This window comes from Bos grunniens, chromosome 13, assembly GCF_055505025.1.
Source record: "Bos grunniens cultivar Pamir isolate PY7600 chromosome 13, Bosgru_T2T1.0, whole genome shotgun sequence".
NCBI classification, from domain to species: Eukaryota; Metazoa; Chordata; class Mammalia; order Artiodactyla; family Bovidae; genus Bos; species Bos grunniens.
Genome location: NC_141177.1, coordinates 26,297,713 through 26,316,123, shown reverse-complemented (window position 1 = coordinate 26,316,123; position 18,411 = coordinate 26,297,713). Strand labels below are relative to the sequence as shown.

General features: G+C 47.9%; 1 protein-coding gene across 1 annotated transcript in view; it reads right to left on the bottom strand.

The window, feature by feature from the left end:
- Positions 1-18,411, bottom strand: part of ZNF831 (zinc finger protein 831) — an 89,543-nt gene that overhangs the window by 65,896 nt on the left and 5,236 nt on the right. Inside the window, exons 2-3 of the mRNA XM_086330954.1 lie at positions 1,539-5,087; positions 301-440 (exon numbers count right to left, since the gene is read on the bottom strand). Coding sequence (XP_086187080.1) covers positions 301-440; positions 1,539-5,051 — 3,653 coding nt within the window. The 5' untranslated portion in view covers positions 5,052-5,087. The remainder of the gene's footprint in view (positions 1-300; positions 441-1,538; positions 5,088-18,411) is intronic.

The following is an 18,411-nucleotide window of genomic DNA, read 5'->3' as shown; positions in this document are numbered from 1 at the left end:
CCACTCAGTTGTTTCAAATATTTGCTGGATGCCTGGCCTTAAAAAGGGCACCATTGAAAAACACAGAGCTAGTAGACTGATGGGGAAACATTTGAGTCTTACAACCATGAAACTCTAGACCCCAGTTCCTAAACAGGACTCTCTCTCTCTGTTTCTCTTTCTCGCTCTCTCTCCCTTTCTCTCTGGGCACAGAGATGCCTTTTGAATCCCTGGTGAAGTTTTCTTTGCAGGTTTATTGAAATTGCAGTTTGCAGTTACAGCGTCAGATGGGGAAGTGACAGAGGAGGCCACACGCCCTACCTTTTAGAGTGGGTGCTCAGATGTTTCCACCTGCTGCTCCCACGAGGCATCTTTGCTCTTCTACGAGACCGTCGTTTCTTCCACTCTGGCTCAGACACCCGGTCCCGGGACAGCATCCCTCGGGCTGTTGGGTCAGAGAGCTGAAAATACCAGTGATACTGGCGTCATATTGCTCACAGCCCTTGTGGTGGGAACAACACAGAGGGGTCTCCCACTGCAGACAGGACGCCTGCCCGGAGAAATCAGGCATCAAAATACTGCCTTGCTAACTGGTCTGTGCATTCCTGGGCAGAATCTTCTGGAACCTGCCTGGGCTGGATCCACAGAGGAAAGCCCTGACCTTTGGTGATACCATGGCTGTCTCCTTGCCCTCCTTCAGCAAAATCCACTCCCAGTAACTGATTGCCTTTTGGAGGAAGGAGGCTAACTTGGGTTTTAGATTCCGCCTTTCTCAGGCCCAACACAATCTTTCCTAATCCACCACTCTTGGGATGAAGACAGTACTACCAGGGAGAGCAGCCTGTAAGCTCTGCTTACAGGGACCCAGGCCCTGTTGTTCCACACGATTAAATTAGAACAGAGGCTACAGGACCCTCTTCAGTCACGCTGGCCCAAGACATCCCAGGGTGGGACAGGATCCTTGATGATACAATCCAGGTGCATGGGGTCCCTCTAATGGTGGGACTCTAAGCCTTTTTAATCACCAAGGATTAATCAACCCTCTAGAGCACTCAGCTCCTTAACCTTTCTGCCACTGCTCCCAGGAAACTCAGGAATCAGTCGAATCTGATTATAGCAACTATTTTTCTGGAATCCCTGGAATGATAATGCTCTCTTTTGAAGAGTTTTTTCCTGGTGTCTGTCTCTCAGTAAGGGTTTCTGATTTATAATTGTTGACTACCCAGGGAGCTCCCCTGAGCAGCATTTCATTTTTACTTTTTGCCTCTGCTACCAGGAAGCTCCTAGTCAAAGTTTATGTCCTGTTATGAAAAAGATCTCACCCAGAGTGGTAGGTACAGTTATACTTTCCTTTGAAACTTCTTTTTTTCATGATTTTCTTTCATTTTATTTTACTCTTGGGGCCACTATTCACTCCCTTGGAAGTGGGCTGAGAAGACATTCTACAGGACAGCAGAGGCTATACCAGACGGCCTCACACTTTCTCTCCATTATCACAAGTCCTGCCTGCCAAACTTCCTCCCTCGGCTCCCAGGGCCCTGGGGCAAAGCTGGTATTACCTTCGACATCTGCATCTGCCCTCCATCTCCAGGGCGTATCCTGGTCCATGCTCCAGACACTGTTTTGCTCACCAGCCAGGCGTCCGGACCCTCACCCTGGAGGCCACCTCCAGGCAAATGTAAGCCCAGGTACACAGAAGCATCCTTCTCCTTCTGCTCCATTGGCAGGGGGAGGCTGCGGCTCAGGCAACACCACGTGAGCCGGGGCTCGGCCCTCAGCGATGGAAAAGAGCCCTGGACCCCGCAGCTCCTGGCAGGTTCTGCATTGGTGCGCAAGGCCAACTCAGGCCAGTGGGGGGCCATGCTGGCCGAGAGAGAGGAGCCAGCCTGGTGGGAGCAGCAGGCTAGAGACCCTGAAGAAGGGGCTTGAGTAGCACTCTCAGAAGGTGCCCCCAGCTCTCCAGTGGGTTCCCAGGAATTGAGGACACCCCCAGAGGGCCCGGCCCTCGCCACAGTGTTGCTCCTGGAGATTTCTTGGGTGTCAAGGGTCCCACTCCTCCAGGATTCACACATTGAGGCAGGCAAGAAGGAGGCTGACCCCTTGAGGGCCCTGGCTATTGGTATACCAGCATTCAAGCCGCCCCTCTCCTCTCTCTGTAGCCCCTTTCTCTGGTCACATGACCTGGACCAGCTGGGGTATTTCCAGCAGCTATCTTCTCCAGCTGGGGCCTGGCCTGAGATAGGACAGGGAGGCAGGAGGGCCCCCTGCCCTGACTCGGCAAAGGATGTCTGTACCTCAGGCCCCCTTCTCTTGCAGATAGAGTCCTGGCCTTGGTCCAGCTTCTGGGGGAGAGGTGACAGGGGGCGGGTGTCTCTCTGGGGAAACCTGAGGAGGTACTGGGGAGGAAAGACCATGTCCACCGAGTCAGTGAGGGTGTGAGGAGCCGGAGGGTGGGAGGCCAGTTGGGAGGGACACCCAGGGGGACGTGGTGGAGGCTCCGTTTCTTGAGGACCCTCCCACCTCAGGGCCCCAGATATGACACTCTCTGTGGAGTTGCCACTTCCAGGCAGCCCCCCTGGCTTTTCCCCAGGGTCAGTGTCCTGGTTCTGAGGTGGTGGTGAGGCAGTCTGCATGGGGCCACCAGGAATCTCTCCTCCTGCTCCCAGGAGCTCCTGGCAGCTTAGCTCCTCCACCTTCAGCTTCTTCCTCTCTGAGGGGAGCTTGTCCTCCAGGGCCTTGGGCTCTCCTGAGCTCCCACCAGGCCCTCTCGGGACCACATGGGCCTGCTGACAGGTTTCCTTGGTGCCCTCACCACCGCAGGTGCCACCTTCCAGCTTGGAGTCTGGCCTGGGAGCCTCTAGGTCACCCCCTTTGGGGGGACCAGATGCTGGGAACTGCTGACACTCCAGCTCCGGGCCCTCATGTGGAGGAAGCAGAGGGCTCTTGCTGTCCAAACAGAGGGCTTCTCCACTGCTGAGGGTTGGGGGTGAGACGGCCCTGTTAGAGTCCAGCTGGTCAGGGCCTCCTGTTCCAGCCACTGTCTCCCTCAGCTTATGGGGCTCAGTCATCAAGAGGCCTGCCAGGACTGGTGGACTTGCCCACGGCCCTGGCTTGGCCCCCACAACAGTGTCCCCACCACCCGAGGCCTCTTGCTGGAGAGGAGGCTCCAGCGCTGCCCCACCGCCCACTGTCACCTCGGTAGCCTTCCTGCCTCCACGGTGACTGGCTTTCGCTCTCTGGTAGATGCTCTTGAACGTGTCCTTCCCATACACTTGCCACTTCTCCTGTGAGAACATCTTCAGTTTCCTCTGGCCGCGTTTCTTAGCAGCTGCCTGGCCCTTGCTGGCAGACCCCTCCTCAGCAGCTGGTCTCTTTCCCTCTGGGTCCTCCGCGGGGGCCAGGGCATCTGCGGTCAGGGGGCACGGCAGGTCCTCCACCGCCGCCTGTCTGACTAGAGCCCGAGGGTGCCCGCCGGGGGCATCAGCTGGGCGGGCGGGGGTGGGCCTGGGGCTCAGAGGTTTCTGCCTCCGGGGCCAGGAGTCCCGGGGTTCCGGCGGCTCCGGCCACGTCCCGGTGCCCTCGACGAAGGGCAGTGAGTTGCTCCTGGTGACTGGCACGCAATCGGTGCCAGTGGAGAGCTGCGTGGGGACCGAGTGGAAGAAGAGGGGGCGTGCCCTGTCCGGGGGCGTGCAGGTGGAGCGCGCGGCACGCAGGGCGGCCGGCAGCCTCCCGGGTCCCGGCGGCCGCAGATCGAAGTGGAAGGAGTCCTTGTAGGTATAAGGCATGGGCAGGTCAATGCTACCCTGCTTGGACAGGACCGTCTTGCGGGGCCGCACGTGTGCCAGCTGGGGGTCGTCCACCACAGCCTGGTTGTGCGAGATGAGCCTGGCGATGCGTTCCTCCAGCCGCCTCTTCTCCAGCTCCAGACCAGCCACCCGCTCCGCGCGCCCGGGCCCGGGGCCGCCCTCGCCCTCGGACTCGGCGCTGTGCTCGGACAGGCTGTGCAGGGGGCTGCCGGCGGCCGGCGGCTGCTCCGCGCTGTCCGAACGGGACAGGTAGCCCGAGTCGGTGCTCTCGCACTTCCGCAGCCGGCCCTCCGAGGGCTTGGAGTCTCCAGGCTTCTCCACCTGCTGTTGCTGCAGCGCTGAGCTCGGCCTACTGGCCGTCGGGGACCGAGGCTCTGGCAGCTTCCACCTCGACTGCGGGCTGGCCAGCGGGAGCCCGGGAGCAGAGTCTACAGGGGCCTCCTTGATATCAAACGTGGACCCCCGACAGGGAACAGCGTCCAACTTCCGATCCAGGTTCTTGGCAACCAGGGACACATGCACGGTGGGCACTGGGCAGTGCCCAGCGGCGTTGGTGCCGGGAGAAAGGGGTCTTTGTGATAGCGCCCGGTCGGCCCCCGTGGGCTCAGCAGCCTTTTCACCTTCCTCTAGGAGGCTGCTCCCTCCACCGTCAGACTCCGAAGAGAGTCTGGAGTTGTTGAGGTGTGTCTGGGTCCGTCTGTGCTTATATAAGTTGCTCTGGGTCTTAAAGGCAATGCCGCAGGTGGCGCAGGGGAAGGGCCGCTCCCCTGTGTGGGACCGAATGTGCTTCTCCAGAACGCTGGGCTTCAGGCAGTCCCGGCCGCAGTGTGGGCACAGGTACCTGCCAGCGTTGCGCACCTTGCCTGGGCTGCCCAGAGCGGGCCCCAGGCCCGGTGACAGGATGGGCAGAGCACCCACGATGTTCACCGTGAGCCCCGGGGCCACCGGCTTCCCTGCTCTGGTGGGACCAAGCCCTTCAGGCTGCAGCAGGGGGCCGAGAACGAAGGGCAGGCTGCCCCCGTCCAGACTGCCTGTCACGAGGGGAGCACGTGGCTGGAGCCCTCCCGGAGGCACTGTGTGGTACAGCGGGATGGGCAGGGCCTTCAGGAACACGGTGGGGGCCAGGCCCTGCTCCCGAGACAGGATGACGGGGCCCAGGGTCAAGTGAGGCGATGCCTGCCCACCCGGGGCCCCTGGGGGGCCAGAAGCAGGTGCCGGCTGGTCCCTGGCAGGCGAGGTAGGACAGGCGAGTTCTGGCACATCCATCCCACATCATCTGGGTGGCCTGGGGTGCTGGGAAACCTGTGAGCAACAACCGGACTTTACTGTGGGTACCTCTCTTCTCTCACTGTACGGTACACACTTGCCTGCCCCCACTGAGCATTTCATCACCTCTACTGAAGCCACAACAATTCCGCCCCCCCCCCCCCCCCCCGGCAAAAAAATGCCCTTATGCTCTTGTAAAAAACAGGGGGGAAACTGAAGCTCAGCAAGTGGAAGTGACTTGTCGTGAAGCTGAAACATGATAGAGCAGGGTTCAGACCCAGGTCTGTCTGAATCCTGTCTTTTATTTAATTTTCCAAAGAGAACTCTTGATTCTTGCCCTGCACACAGGTACATGGTGGGCTTGTCAGTGACATCCCCCTACCCAGCACAGTGCCCCGTGCAGAGGGGACACTCAGAACATGAGCTGACTTCGTGACAAAAGAAAGTCGTGCAGCTCATTAAGGGCCTCAAAGTCCACAGTGACCCCATGCCTCGGGGCAAGTCCCTTTCTTCATTTGGGCCTCGGTTTTTAGATCTGTAGAGTGGGCAGAGAATCAGCATCTTCCACTCTGGAGTGCTGAGTTTCTGCTGTTGGATAAGGACAACAGGGAAGAAAACTGATCTGAAGGGATGCTTACTAGACTGAACAAATGAAAATACAAAACTCCCAGTTAAATTTGAATTTCAGAGAAACAATTCATAATTCTTTAGCATGTATCTATGTCTCAATTCTTGCATTGGTCTTGCTTACACTAGAAAATTATGCATTATTTGTGTGTGTGTGCATGCTCAGTCATGTCTGACTCTTTGCTATCCCATGGATTATAGCGCACCAGGCTCCTCTGTCCATAGAATTCTTCAGGTGAGACTATTGGAGTGGGTAGCCATTTCCTTCTCCAGGGGATCTTCCCGACCCAGGGATCAAACCTAAGTCTCCTGCTTGCAGGCAGATTCTTTACCATCTGAGCCACCAGGGAAGTCCAAATGTGCCCACAATTAAAAGTTAAATTATATAAATCTGCAATTCAATAAAGCATGTTAAAAGCAAAGTTACTACAACTGGATATTCACATGCAAGAGAATGAAATTGAATCCCTACCTCAGGCTACATACAAAAATTGACTTGAAATTGATCTAAAGCCTAAATGTAAAAACTAAAACTATGAAACTGTTAGAAGAAAACATCAGAATAAATCTTCATGACCTTGGATTTGACAATGGGCTGTTAGTTATGACACAAAAAGTACAAGCAATTAAAATAAAAGGATAAATTGAATTCTTTCAAAATTAAAAGCTTTTGTACATCAAAGGACACTATCAAGAAAGTGAAAAGAAAACTCACAGAATGGGAGAAAATATTTGCAAATCATATGCAGGATAAATCCAGAATATATAAAGAACTCTTATAATTCAATAACAAAAAGACAGACAACTCAGATAAAGAATGAGCAAAGGGTTGAACAGACATTTCTCCAAAGAAGATATCAGTTCAGTTCAGTTGCTCAGTCATGTCTGACTCTTTGCAACCCCATGAATTGCAGCACACCAGGCCACCCTGTCCATCACCAACTCCTGGAGTTTACCCAAACTCATGTCCATCGGGTCGGTGATGCCATCCAGCCATCTCATCCTCTGTCGTCCCCTTCTCCTCCTGCTCCCAATCCCTCCCAGCATCAGAGTCTTTTCCAATGAGTCAACTCTTCGCATGAGGTAGCCAAAGTGTTGGAGTTTCAGCTTCAGCATCAGTCCTTCCAATGAACGCCCAGGACTGATCTCCTTTAGGATGGACTGGTTGGATCTCCTTGCAGTCCAAGGGACTCTCAAGAGTCTTCTCCAACACCACAGTTCAAAAGCATCAATTCTTCGGTGCTCAGCTTTCTTCACAGTCCAACTCTCACATCCATACGTGACCACTGGAAAAACCATAGCCTTGACTAGATGGACCTTTGTTGACAAAGTAATGTCTCTGCTTTTGAATATGCTATCTAGGTTGGTCATAACTTTCCTTCCAAGGAGTAAGCGTCTTTTAATTTCATGGCTGCAGTCACCATCTGCAGTGATTTTGGAGCCCCCAAAAATAAAGTCTGACACTGTTTCCACTGTCTTCCCATCTATTTCCCAGAAGTTACACAAATGGCCAAAAACACATGTTAAGATGTTCAATATCACTAGTCATTAGAAAATGTAAATCAAAATCACAATGAGATATGACTTCATGTCAACTAGCACATTGTTATAATAATAATGAAAGTAACATGTTGCTGAGGATGTGGAAAAATTTTAGCCCTAGTGAGAATGTAAAATGATGCAACCACTGTGGAAAACAGCTTGGCAACTCTTCAAAAAGTTAAACACAGAACTACTACCTGACCCAGAAGTTCCACGTCTTCGTATATACCCAAAAGAATTAAAAATAGGTATTCAAATAAATAAATCATAAATGTTGATAGCCACAATTCAAAAGAGCCAAAAGGTGGCAACAACACAGGGGAAAGATACTCTGGAGAAGGAAGTAGCAAGCCACTCCAGTATTCTTGCCTGGGAAATCCTATGGAGAGAGGAGCCTGGAGGGCTACAGTTCATGGGATCACAAGAATTAGACACAACTTAATAGCTACATGTCACAGTCATAGCTTGGGATTGGCTTCAGTGGAAGTATTTATACCACAGAAATTGGCAAATGCTACAATTAATCATTTTTCTCTTTTTCGTCCCAAGACTGTCGTTCCCATTCTCTGTTCCTCATAAACCTGTCTGCATTGTAGATCTCACAGACTTGAGACCTTGTAATATTTTAAGGAAAGACTTAAAGACAGAAATCCCCAGGGATGGGTAGGAGCTACTAGAATTCCTAAGCACTGCCGTGAAGAGAAGATGAGGCTTCCTTGAAGGTGCCGTGTCCTTCCTACTAGCTGAGAAATTTCCAGGTGCTTCCCAGGAGAACCATCAGGCCCGCCTTCCTGTCTCTGCTCACCTGGCTCCCAGGTCACTCGGGCACAGCTACTGGGAGGATCAGATGAATGACGTGTATGAAAACATCGAGGGTGGCATCAGGCAGGGAGGAAGTGCTTGGTTCATCTGAGTTTCCAGTGATACGCCATAATATTTTGAACTATTAATGAGCGAATCCTCCCCTCCCCACCTTCCCTCCTACCCCTTGTCTCTTCCCCATCAGTCAGCGCAGCCAACTCCCTTCAGAGCCTCCGGGAAGGGAGGCTGTCTCAGGTGCAGTTCCCAAGAAAGAAGGCCATGCATGATAAGGATTCGGTTTAGGAGGTGATTTCAAGTAATACTGACAGGGGAGTGGGAAAGCAGGGTGAAGGAAGCTTTAAGGAGTGTGTCATCCATAGATTAAGTTAACCTTAAAATACATTCCAATATACATTAGATGCAGACACTGTTTGATTCCACTTATACGGGGTACTTAGAATAGTCAAATTCACAGAGTTAGACTGTACACTGATAGATGCCTCAGGCTGGGGAGGGTGGAGAGGAGGCAAGCGGGGAGGGGTAGTTAGTCTTTAATGGGGACAGAGTTTCAGTTTGGGAAGGTGAAAAATTCAGGAGTTGGATGATGGTGAGAGTTGCATGACAATGTGAATGCACTTAGTGCCACTGAACTATACAGTGAAATATGTTAAAATAGTAAAATAGTATGTTTTATATTATGTGACTTTTACCACAATAAAAAATATTTAAAAAAAAAAAAAAAGAGAGAGTGTATCGTCAAGCAAGTCCTCACTGAGGGCACCTAGAGCTCACCTAACCAGGTTGGGGAACAAGAGATCATATAAACATGTTACCCCCTGGGGGCTGAAGGCGCAATGGCTGGCATGGCCAGCTGGCCAAGGGGACACACCCAGTGGGCTCTGTAGCCCCAGAAAATCTCATGCCCAGCAAGACTGCCTGCAATTTGTTCCTAAGTGGTAAATGCAGAGAAGGATGAATGGCCAGGGCTTCCAATGGAGTTATTATGGCAGAAACAGAGGACAGACTTATAAATTCCAAAGCCTAAACCCTAAGGGGACTCTGATGAGGACCATCCTTGGGTTGGGAGGAAGTGGGAAGGAGGAAAGCCAGAGGGAGGTGATGAGACCCACAATAGCAATAGCTGCAGAGACGAGTCCAGTGGGAGGGATGGAAGAAGCCCCCAAGGTTCCATGCCCAGAACCCTACAGCCCAGAGGGCTACAGCCCAGGACGACTCCCATAGTACCCAAGAGGGGGTTGGGAGTGACCCGGAAAGTGGGTCAGACCCAGGGCAATGCAGGAGAAGGGGTGACTCAGCGAGGTGGGGCTGGCTTGTGAGCGGAGCTAGGGGCTGAGCACCACCTGTCTCCTGAAATAAGCCCATCATCAGGGGAGAGAGAAAAGAAGTCCAGAACTGACTGCCTTGAGGTGGGAGGAGTGGGGCTTCAAAATAGAAATTCCAGAAAAAGAGCGCTACATCTCTGACACACCTGCCACGATGATTATTTTGCTCTCTGCAGCCTGTTGCGTGATCACAGCAAAATTGACACCTTTTAGTAGCAGCTGATCGCTGCCAGGAAGGTAGCAAGCCCACCAGCACCTTCCGGAGGTTGGGGAGGGGGAACATGGCACTTTTCCCAGGAAAACCACAAAGGGCTGCGCTGATGATTCTCACTCTGAACCAAGGGGGTGGGAAGCCATCCTATTGCCATCAAGCAGGTGCCCCAGGAAGGCTCTAGGAGGACCACCTGCTCAGCTAGACCCACTGCCAAGCGCTGCCCCCGCCCTGTCGCCCTCCTGAGGGTCCACCCTGCAGAGAGCTTCTCGGACTCCTCGCTTCCTCCATCTGTCACGTGTGGGCTTCCCACTCACCGAAGCTATGTTCCTCTAAGCTTGTGTGTGGCCCCATGGGGAGATGAACAGAAAGGTGGGAGGAACCTGAGGAAAGTGACTATTTCCAAAGGCCCCTTTCTTCAGAGCAACCCACAAGGGGGCCTGGGCAAAAAGACAAAGTGGGCATGCTGCAAATAGGTTTTAAAAACTCACCTTCTGGGCCTGAGAGACAAGACTATGAAGATGGAACTTTCAGCAGATGGAACTTCCAGAAAGAACGTGGGTACCAAGACTGTCATTCTAGTTGCAAGTTTCCCAAACGTCAGTCCATCTTGCATGCCTGTCACCTGCTGTGCTGTGTGGGGTAACCACTTGCTTCCCCCAATCCCTGGGCACCTGGGCTAGCATTACTTTAACAGGGAACTATGTGCATAAGAATGTGAATGTACTCAGCAGCACAGAACTGCACTTTAAAATGGTTGAGATAATCAGTTTTTTGTTATGCATATTTTACAACTTCTAAAAAGTAAAAAGAAAGGTGATGCTATATCACTGGGCTTCCCTGGTGGCTATGATAGTAAAGAATCTGCCTGCAATGTGGGAGACCCAGGTTGGATCCCTGGGTTGAAAGGATCCCCTGAAAAAGGGAATGGCTACACACTCCAGTGTGCTTGTCTGGGAAATCCCATGGACAGAGGAGTCTGTCGGACTACAATCCACGGGTAACAGAGTTGAATGCAACCGAGTGACTGACACTTTCACTTTCTTCACTGTATCATTACCCAATTAGCCAAAAGCTTATTTTCATTCAAAAGCCTGCAAACATGTTTAAAGCAACAATTGATTCTATTCATAATTTTCTAAATATTCTAAATAAGCCATAATATTCTAAATCTTAGAAGCAACCAGGATGCCCTTCAGTAGGTGGGTGAATAAGTCAATCATGGTGCATCCAGACAGTGGAATGTTATTCAACATTAAAAAGAAATTATTTTAATTAAAATTTAATTTTAATGACAAAAGACTGGAGCTATCAAATCATGAAAAAACATGAAGACACATAAATGAATATTTTTAATCAAAAGAAGCCGATCTGAAAAGGCTATATAGTTGGACTGTATGATCCCAACTATATAAAATTCTGGAAAAGGCAAAGTTATGAAAACAGTAAGAAGATCTGTGGTTTCCAGGGGATGGGGGGGAGGAAGGGATGAATACATGGGGCACAGAAGATTTTGAGGGTAATAAAACTGTCCGGCATAATACTGTAGCACTGGGTACATGTCATTATGGGTGCATGTGCGCTCATGTTCGACTCTCTGTGATCCCATGGACTGTAGCCCACCAGGCTCCCCTGTCCATGGAATTTTCCAGGCAAGAACCCACTGGATGGGTTGCCATTTCCTTCCCAACCCAGGGATTGAACCTGTGTCTCTTACAGCTCCTGCATTTCAGGTGGATTCTTTACCATTGAGCCACCAAGGAAGCCCATTTATAAATCTAAACCACTCTTTTAAAATTATCTATTAATTTTTAAAATTAAAAATCAAAGCAATTAAGTTTTTAAAGACATGTGAAAAGACATTTATTGTCACTGGCCAAGATGTATGAGGCATAGGTCATCATGCCACGTCTGCTATCAGTTAAAACAAAAACAACCAACAAATAAATGCTTATAATAACTGGAGGTGAAAACAAAGGAGGACTATACCATTACCCAAAAGAGAACCAGCATGTTCACCACCACTCAGTAGCAATAAGGCCATTCATACCCATGGGGTCAGTGGAAGCCATGTGAGGAGCCAAAACATGGCATCCAATTTTCCAGGGAGACACCCATGATAACTGAGTGGGGAGCCAGAATGACCACCCCATGAAGCAGTAATGAGGAGCTCATCCTTGGGGTCAACAGAAACCAAGTGGGCAATCTGTACTTCTCTCCATTTTCTCCCCCTTCTGAGCATCATCAAACTGCTGCTGCTGCTAAGTCGCTTCAGTTGTGTCTGACTCTGTGCGACCCCAAAGACGGCAGCCCACCAGGCTCCTCTGTTCCTGGGATTCTCTAGGCAAGAACACTGGAGTGGGTTGCCATTTCCTTCTCCAGAGCAGCATCAAAGGAAGCCAGTAAAAACAGAAGGTTTAATCCATCCAGACTCTCATAATGTAGTACCCAAGTGACTAAATTTCAATCAAAATCACTTTTCATATCAGGGAGATGTCAAACTGAGTAATGAAAGATAATTCATAAATGCCAAAACCAAGATGCAAGAGGTGTTGGAATTATCTGACAAAGATTTTAGAGGGCCCATCATGAAAAAATGTCTCCATGAATACTTACAAATAGCATTGAAACAAATAAAAACAGTCTCAGGAAGGAAATCAAAAGTAAAAGGACAACCAAATGGACATTTTAGAACTGAAAAATACTATAACCCCAAATTTTAAAATTCAGTGGGTGCGCTCAACAACAGAACAGAAGGGAGGGAAAAAAAGAAGCTGTGAACTTGAAGATAGAACGATAGAGGTTTCCCAGTCTGAACAACAGAGAGAAAATAGGCTGAAAAATAAAAAATGAACAGAGCCTCAGGGACCTATCAGATTAACAAAAGCTATAACGTTCATATCATCTGAGTTCTGGAAGGAGACGAGAAAGAGGACTGGGAGAAAAACAATACTCATCGAAATACGGCTGAAAACTTCAGTTTTACAAAAGACGTATAAACCCATGGAATCAGGACACTAGTGAATCTCAAACAGGATAAACCAAAGAAATCCTCACCAAAACACATCACAGCCAAACTGCTGAAATCTTAAGATAAAGAAAAATTTCCTCAAAGCTGTAAAAGAGAAATGACAACTTTCCTATGGGGAAAAACAAATCCTAATGCCAGCCCGTCTGGCATTTCAGCCCGTCTGAAACTTAAGGTCAGAAGGAAGTAGCACAACATTTTTCAAGGGCCTAAAGAAAAGAACTGTCAACCACAAATTCTATATCCAGCAAAAAGACCCTTCTAGAAGGAAGGGGAAATGAAGGCATTCTCAAATAAAACACAGAGAATTTATCATCAGCACGAATGGCTAAAGGAAGTTCTCTACATAGAAAGGAAATAATAAAGGGAGGGGGAGTTCCCTAGTGATACAGTGGTAAGGACTCCACACTCTCACTGCCAAGTTCAATACCTGGTCAGGGAACAAAGATCCCACAAGGCATGTGGTGTGGCAAACAAATTTTCAAATAAAATAGCATAAAATAAGAAGTCATCATAAATTAATGGTGTGATCCATTCTTGTAAAAATAATATTACTACTACTAAAACAAGGACACTTGGAACTTCAAGAAGGAGAAAGAACACTGGAAAGAGAAAAAATATAGATAAATTCAATATTTCCATTTGAATTTTCCAAATGATGTCTGAAACAGAAAACACTAATGTATTTAGAAGAAATATTTAAGACAATTATAGGTGGGAGAAGGTAGAGGAGGTAGTTTCTACATTTCACTTCAGCTGGTAAAGCAGTGACATTAATAGACTATGATGAGTTATGAATCTATAACGCGATACTAACAGCAACCACATAATCAATACGAGGATATCCGACAGAGCCTGCCTGAACCACAGGCCACAGATGCCATCTCTCTGCAACCATAGAAGCTCGGGCTGGAGAGGATGTGGCTGCAGCCTTCCTGACAGTGAAACTGGGTACCCATGCAGGCAAAGCACAGCTGTCTGTGGCCAGGGGTCCACACACAGTGTGGCCAGTGGCCAGTCCCTCTGCAAGCCTGACTTCCCTCCACACAGCCCATGAACTCTGACTGCCTCTGTCCCCACTAGCGTCCATATTCCCAATGCACACCCTCATCTCTTTTGTCATTGCCTGCTTCCTACCCACACTCCAGAGGGTTACCTATTATGTGCTCAGCAATTCCAGACCAGCTCCAGTCGGGCTAAACTAGCCAACATCTCTGCTGTTGGGTGACTAAGTCACAACTTCTTCAATGAAGTCTGAACTCCATCCAAAATCTGCCCTTTAGTGGACAATCTCTCACAATCCTAGGGACTATAAACAATGTTCTTAAGTCTTGTGCATACGTGCGTGCTAAGTCACTTCAGCTGTGTCTGACTCTTTGCAACCCTGTGGACTGTAGCCCTCCAGGCTCTTCTGTCCATGGGTATCACCAGGCAAGAATACTGGAGTGGGTTGCCATGCCCTCCTCCAGGGCATCTTCCTGACCCAGGGATCAAACCCACCTCTCTTATGTCTCCTGCACTGACAAGGCAGGTTCTTAACCACTAGCACCACCTGGGAAGCCCTCTTATGTCTTATAGTTACTCTTTTATTTTAGTTAATCATCCTTATCCTAAACTTCCCCAGTGTAACCAACTATGTGATGTCTATCTTCTGATTAGATACACATACTACAGAATCAGTACTGGAAGGGGCCCCAAGGGACAGATCCCTAAAGATGGGATCATGCCCTTGAACTTAAGTGTGATGTTAGATCCTTGCCTATGAGAAACGGGATGCTTGCAACCCATGACAAGCAGTGTCATCACAGTTAATCAAGCTATTACCCTTGGTTGCTCATGATAAAGTGCCAATGGGGGCACGTGCCTTGGGAATACCAGCCACACATCAGTGATGATGACAATCAGGAACATGGTATGAGATGGACTTTTCTGACTGCCATTGAGCACTTAGAAAACTATAAACCCAGGTCTATTAACTCCCACCTCAAGTCCTGATCTGAGACTCAGACAGCTTCCACAACAGCCCTGAAAGAATTTATTTCAGGGCTGACATGACAGAAGATCAAACACAAAATTTAATGGTGCAAGTTGTGCATTTAAATGGCAGTTGGATTCACAGTCTCACCAAGTGTCTAGGGTGAAAATTAGGTCAGTAATCAGGTAAGAATGAGATCCTGAAACTTGGAATAAGGCCATCTGACTGGACCTGGAGAAACTGACAATATTGACTCCAAGTCACTCTGAACCTCTCTGACCAGTAGCAGTAGCTTTTCCTCCAAGGTCCAAGAAGACCAGTCTTCCTCAGCTTGAAAACCCCATGGTATGCTCCCTTGAGGCATTAATAGACGCCTCGAATGGGGATGTTCTCTCTTCTCAGAGCCCACCACAGCCCCCCACCCTTTTGTCAGTAACTAGAGCTGCATGTCAGCATGACTCAGGGAGCAGGTACAGGCTAAGTTATTGTTGTTTATTGTTATCTTATTGTTTTTTATTGTATATTATTGTTGTAAGACTTGTCCAACTCTCTGTGACCCCATGGACTGCAGCACACTGGATTCCCTGTCCTTCACTATCTCCCAGAGTTTGCTCAGACTCATGTCCATTGAGCCCATGATGCCTCTGAGCTTTATCCAGGAGGAAATAGCTTATATACCAAAATAGCTGTAGATCCTTGATAACACATATCAGCAGAAACCTGAGAATCCATGTGTGGGAGTGGATCCTAAGAGTGTTATAACAGAAGGGGTACAAAGAACATCAGTGATTGGGCCACGTTCATTGATGGGGTGCTTATTAGAAGTTCGCAACTTAATGTATTCATTGAATGGCTGGCTGTGGTTTTGCAGCTTCCTTGGTTGGTTAACAGAAACCTGGACCCACCACTAGAAATCTAGTGGTGACCTAGATTTCATGAGACTGAGATGCCAGAACTCCTGTGGTCTGATGTGGAGGCAAGAATTCAGCAGCTCAGGTAACTAAGAAGGCTGGCCTGGGTATACCGTGTGCCACGTTCAGACCTACCTACCCACTCCCCAACCACAATTTTCTAGAAGACCCAAAGGCCCTCTCCTCTCTAGGGCATTGCACTCACATCCCTGAAAACCTCTGTGGTTGCTCTCTTTTGAGGTCAGGTATGTCTAGGGGGTGTCAGCCTTGAGATGGGCTCCCCGATTTCACTGGGAATCCCAGGAGAGCAGAGGCCACGCGGGAGCACTTAACTGTCCATGAGAAAGTGGGCATATTCAGCCAGGGCCGTGGGGAGGGGCCAGGAGTCAGAGTTCCTTGGGTCCTAGAGATCTTCCGTGGTAGCTGACTGACCAGGGCGCCACTAGGGGTAAACTAGGAGGTCAGCCCCTAGGATATGGCTTGGTCTGGATAACAAGAAACTCTATGTGTGGTTGTGTGGTCACTAGTAACCTGACTTGAGTCACCAGAGAGAATCATGCCCCTTCGTCCGCTCTTCAGACCTTAGTCAGTTCACAGAGCCAGAGGCCTCTGATTGAAGGGAAGCCTAAGTGCCCTTCAGAAAGAACCCTGTACTATTACTCTATAGTCAAAGCTATGGTTTTTCCAGTAGTCATGTACAGATGTGAGAGTCAGACCATAAAGAAGGCTGAGCACCGAAAAATGGATGCCTTCGAATTGTGGTGCTGGAGAAGACCCTTGAGAGTCCCTTGGACTGCAAGGAGATCAAACCAGTCAATTCTAAAGGAAATCAACCCTGAATATTCATTGGAAGAACTGATGCTGAAGCTGAAGCTCCCATACTTTGCCCACCTAATGCGAAGAGCCAACTCATTGGAAAAGACCCTGATGTTGGGAAAGGTTCAAAGTAAAAGTAGAAGAGGGTGCCAGGGGATGAGATAGTTAGATAGTATGACCAACTCAGTGGACATGAATTTGAGCAAACTCTGATAGTGAAGGACCCGGAAGCCTAATGTGCTGCAGCGCCTGGGACTGCAAGGAGTTGGACACACTCAGCAACTGAACAACAACAGGAAAATCTCCAAACACTTGGAAACTAAAACACAAACTACTAAATAACCCACAAGTCAAAAAGGAGGTGTCAAGGGAAGCCCAAAACACAGCGAATGAATGAAGCTGGAAATATAACATCTCAGAATTTATGGGACACAGCTAAGGCTGTGCTGAGAGGCCATTTATAGTGTTAAATGCTTATTCAAGAAAAGACAGAATCTCAAATCAATAACCAAGCTCCTACACCCATAACCTAGTAAAGGAAACCCAAAATAAGCAGAAGGAAGGAAATAATGAAGAAAAGGAAACAAAATGACTAAACTACAACAGAAAACTAATCAAGTCAATGAAAAATAAAGCTTGTTCTTTAATAATATCAATAAATTGATCTTTATGAAAATTATTACATATAGAATGGATAAAAACCAGATCCTACTATATAGCACAAAGTACTATATTCAATATCCTGTAATAAACCATAATGGACAATAACTTGAAAATAAATGTATATATGTATAACTGAATCACTTTGCTATACAGCAGAAATTAACACAGCATTGTAAATCAACTATACTTCAATAAAATAAATTTTTAAAAAATTAAATAAATAAATCCTACTTAGAATCTCTACAAAGATTTAGAAAGGAAAAAGGACAGAAGACACAAATTCCTAACATCAGGAATGAAACAGAATATCATGACAGACTTGCAGTATCCAAAGGACAGCACAAGGGTTACCATGAATAACTCCATCCACATGCATGTGATAACGTGAATGAGATGGATCAATTCCTCGAAAGGCACAAGTTAGCAAAAATTCACCAAATATAAAACAGATAATTTGATTAGCATTGTATTTATTAAGCAGACCAAATTTGTAATTTTATTATATTTTAAAATCTTCATTGAATTTATTACAGTATTTCTTCTGTTCTTTGTTTTGGATTTTTGGATGCAAGGCATGTGGGATGTTAGCTCCCCAACCAGGGATCAAACCCACACCCCCTGCATTAGAAGGCAAAGTCTTAACCACTGGACCGCCAGAGAAGTCCCCCAAATTTGTAATTTTAAAACAGCCCAAGGAGAAGTCTTAAGATCCTGATAGTATTGCTGAAGAATTCTACCTAGAATTTACATAAAAATTAATACAAATTCTGTACAACTTCTTTCAGGAAACAAAAGAGGAGGGGGCATTTCCCCATTAATTTCATGAAGCTAGGTATTACCCTGACACCAAAATCAGACAAAGATAGTCCAAAAGCAAAGCAAAACAAAACCTACAGAGCACTATCCCTTCATGAATGTAGATGTAAAATCCTTCATAAAATATCAGCAACTAGATTCTGCAATGTAGAAAGAATTACACACCCCACGACCCAGGGCCCCAGGCCTGCATCTGTGTAATCTATCATATTTACAGAGGAAAGAAGGGGGGAAATCACATGTATATCAATTGCTGGAGAAAAAGCTTTTGACAAGAGTCAGCACCTATTCATGATAAACTTTCTCAGAAAATATAAATAGAGGGAAAGCGTCTCAGCTTGATGAAGTGCATCTAAAGATGTTATCCTTAATGATGGAAAACTGAATACTTCCTCCTAAACATCAGAAACAGGATTATACACAGATCACTCAGCACTTTTATGTAACAGAGATGTAGAAATTCTGGCCAGTGCCACACAGCAAGAAAGACAATAAAAGATACAGAGACAAGAAAGGAGGAAATGAAACTTTCTATATTTGCAGATGACACGATCATCTATGTAGAAAATCCCAAGAAATCAGAAAAAAAGAGAGAGAAAAGGAAAAAAGCTTTCTAGAACTAACAAG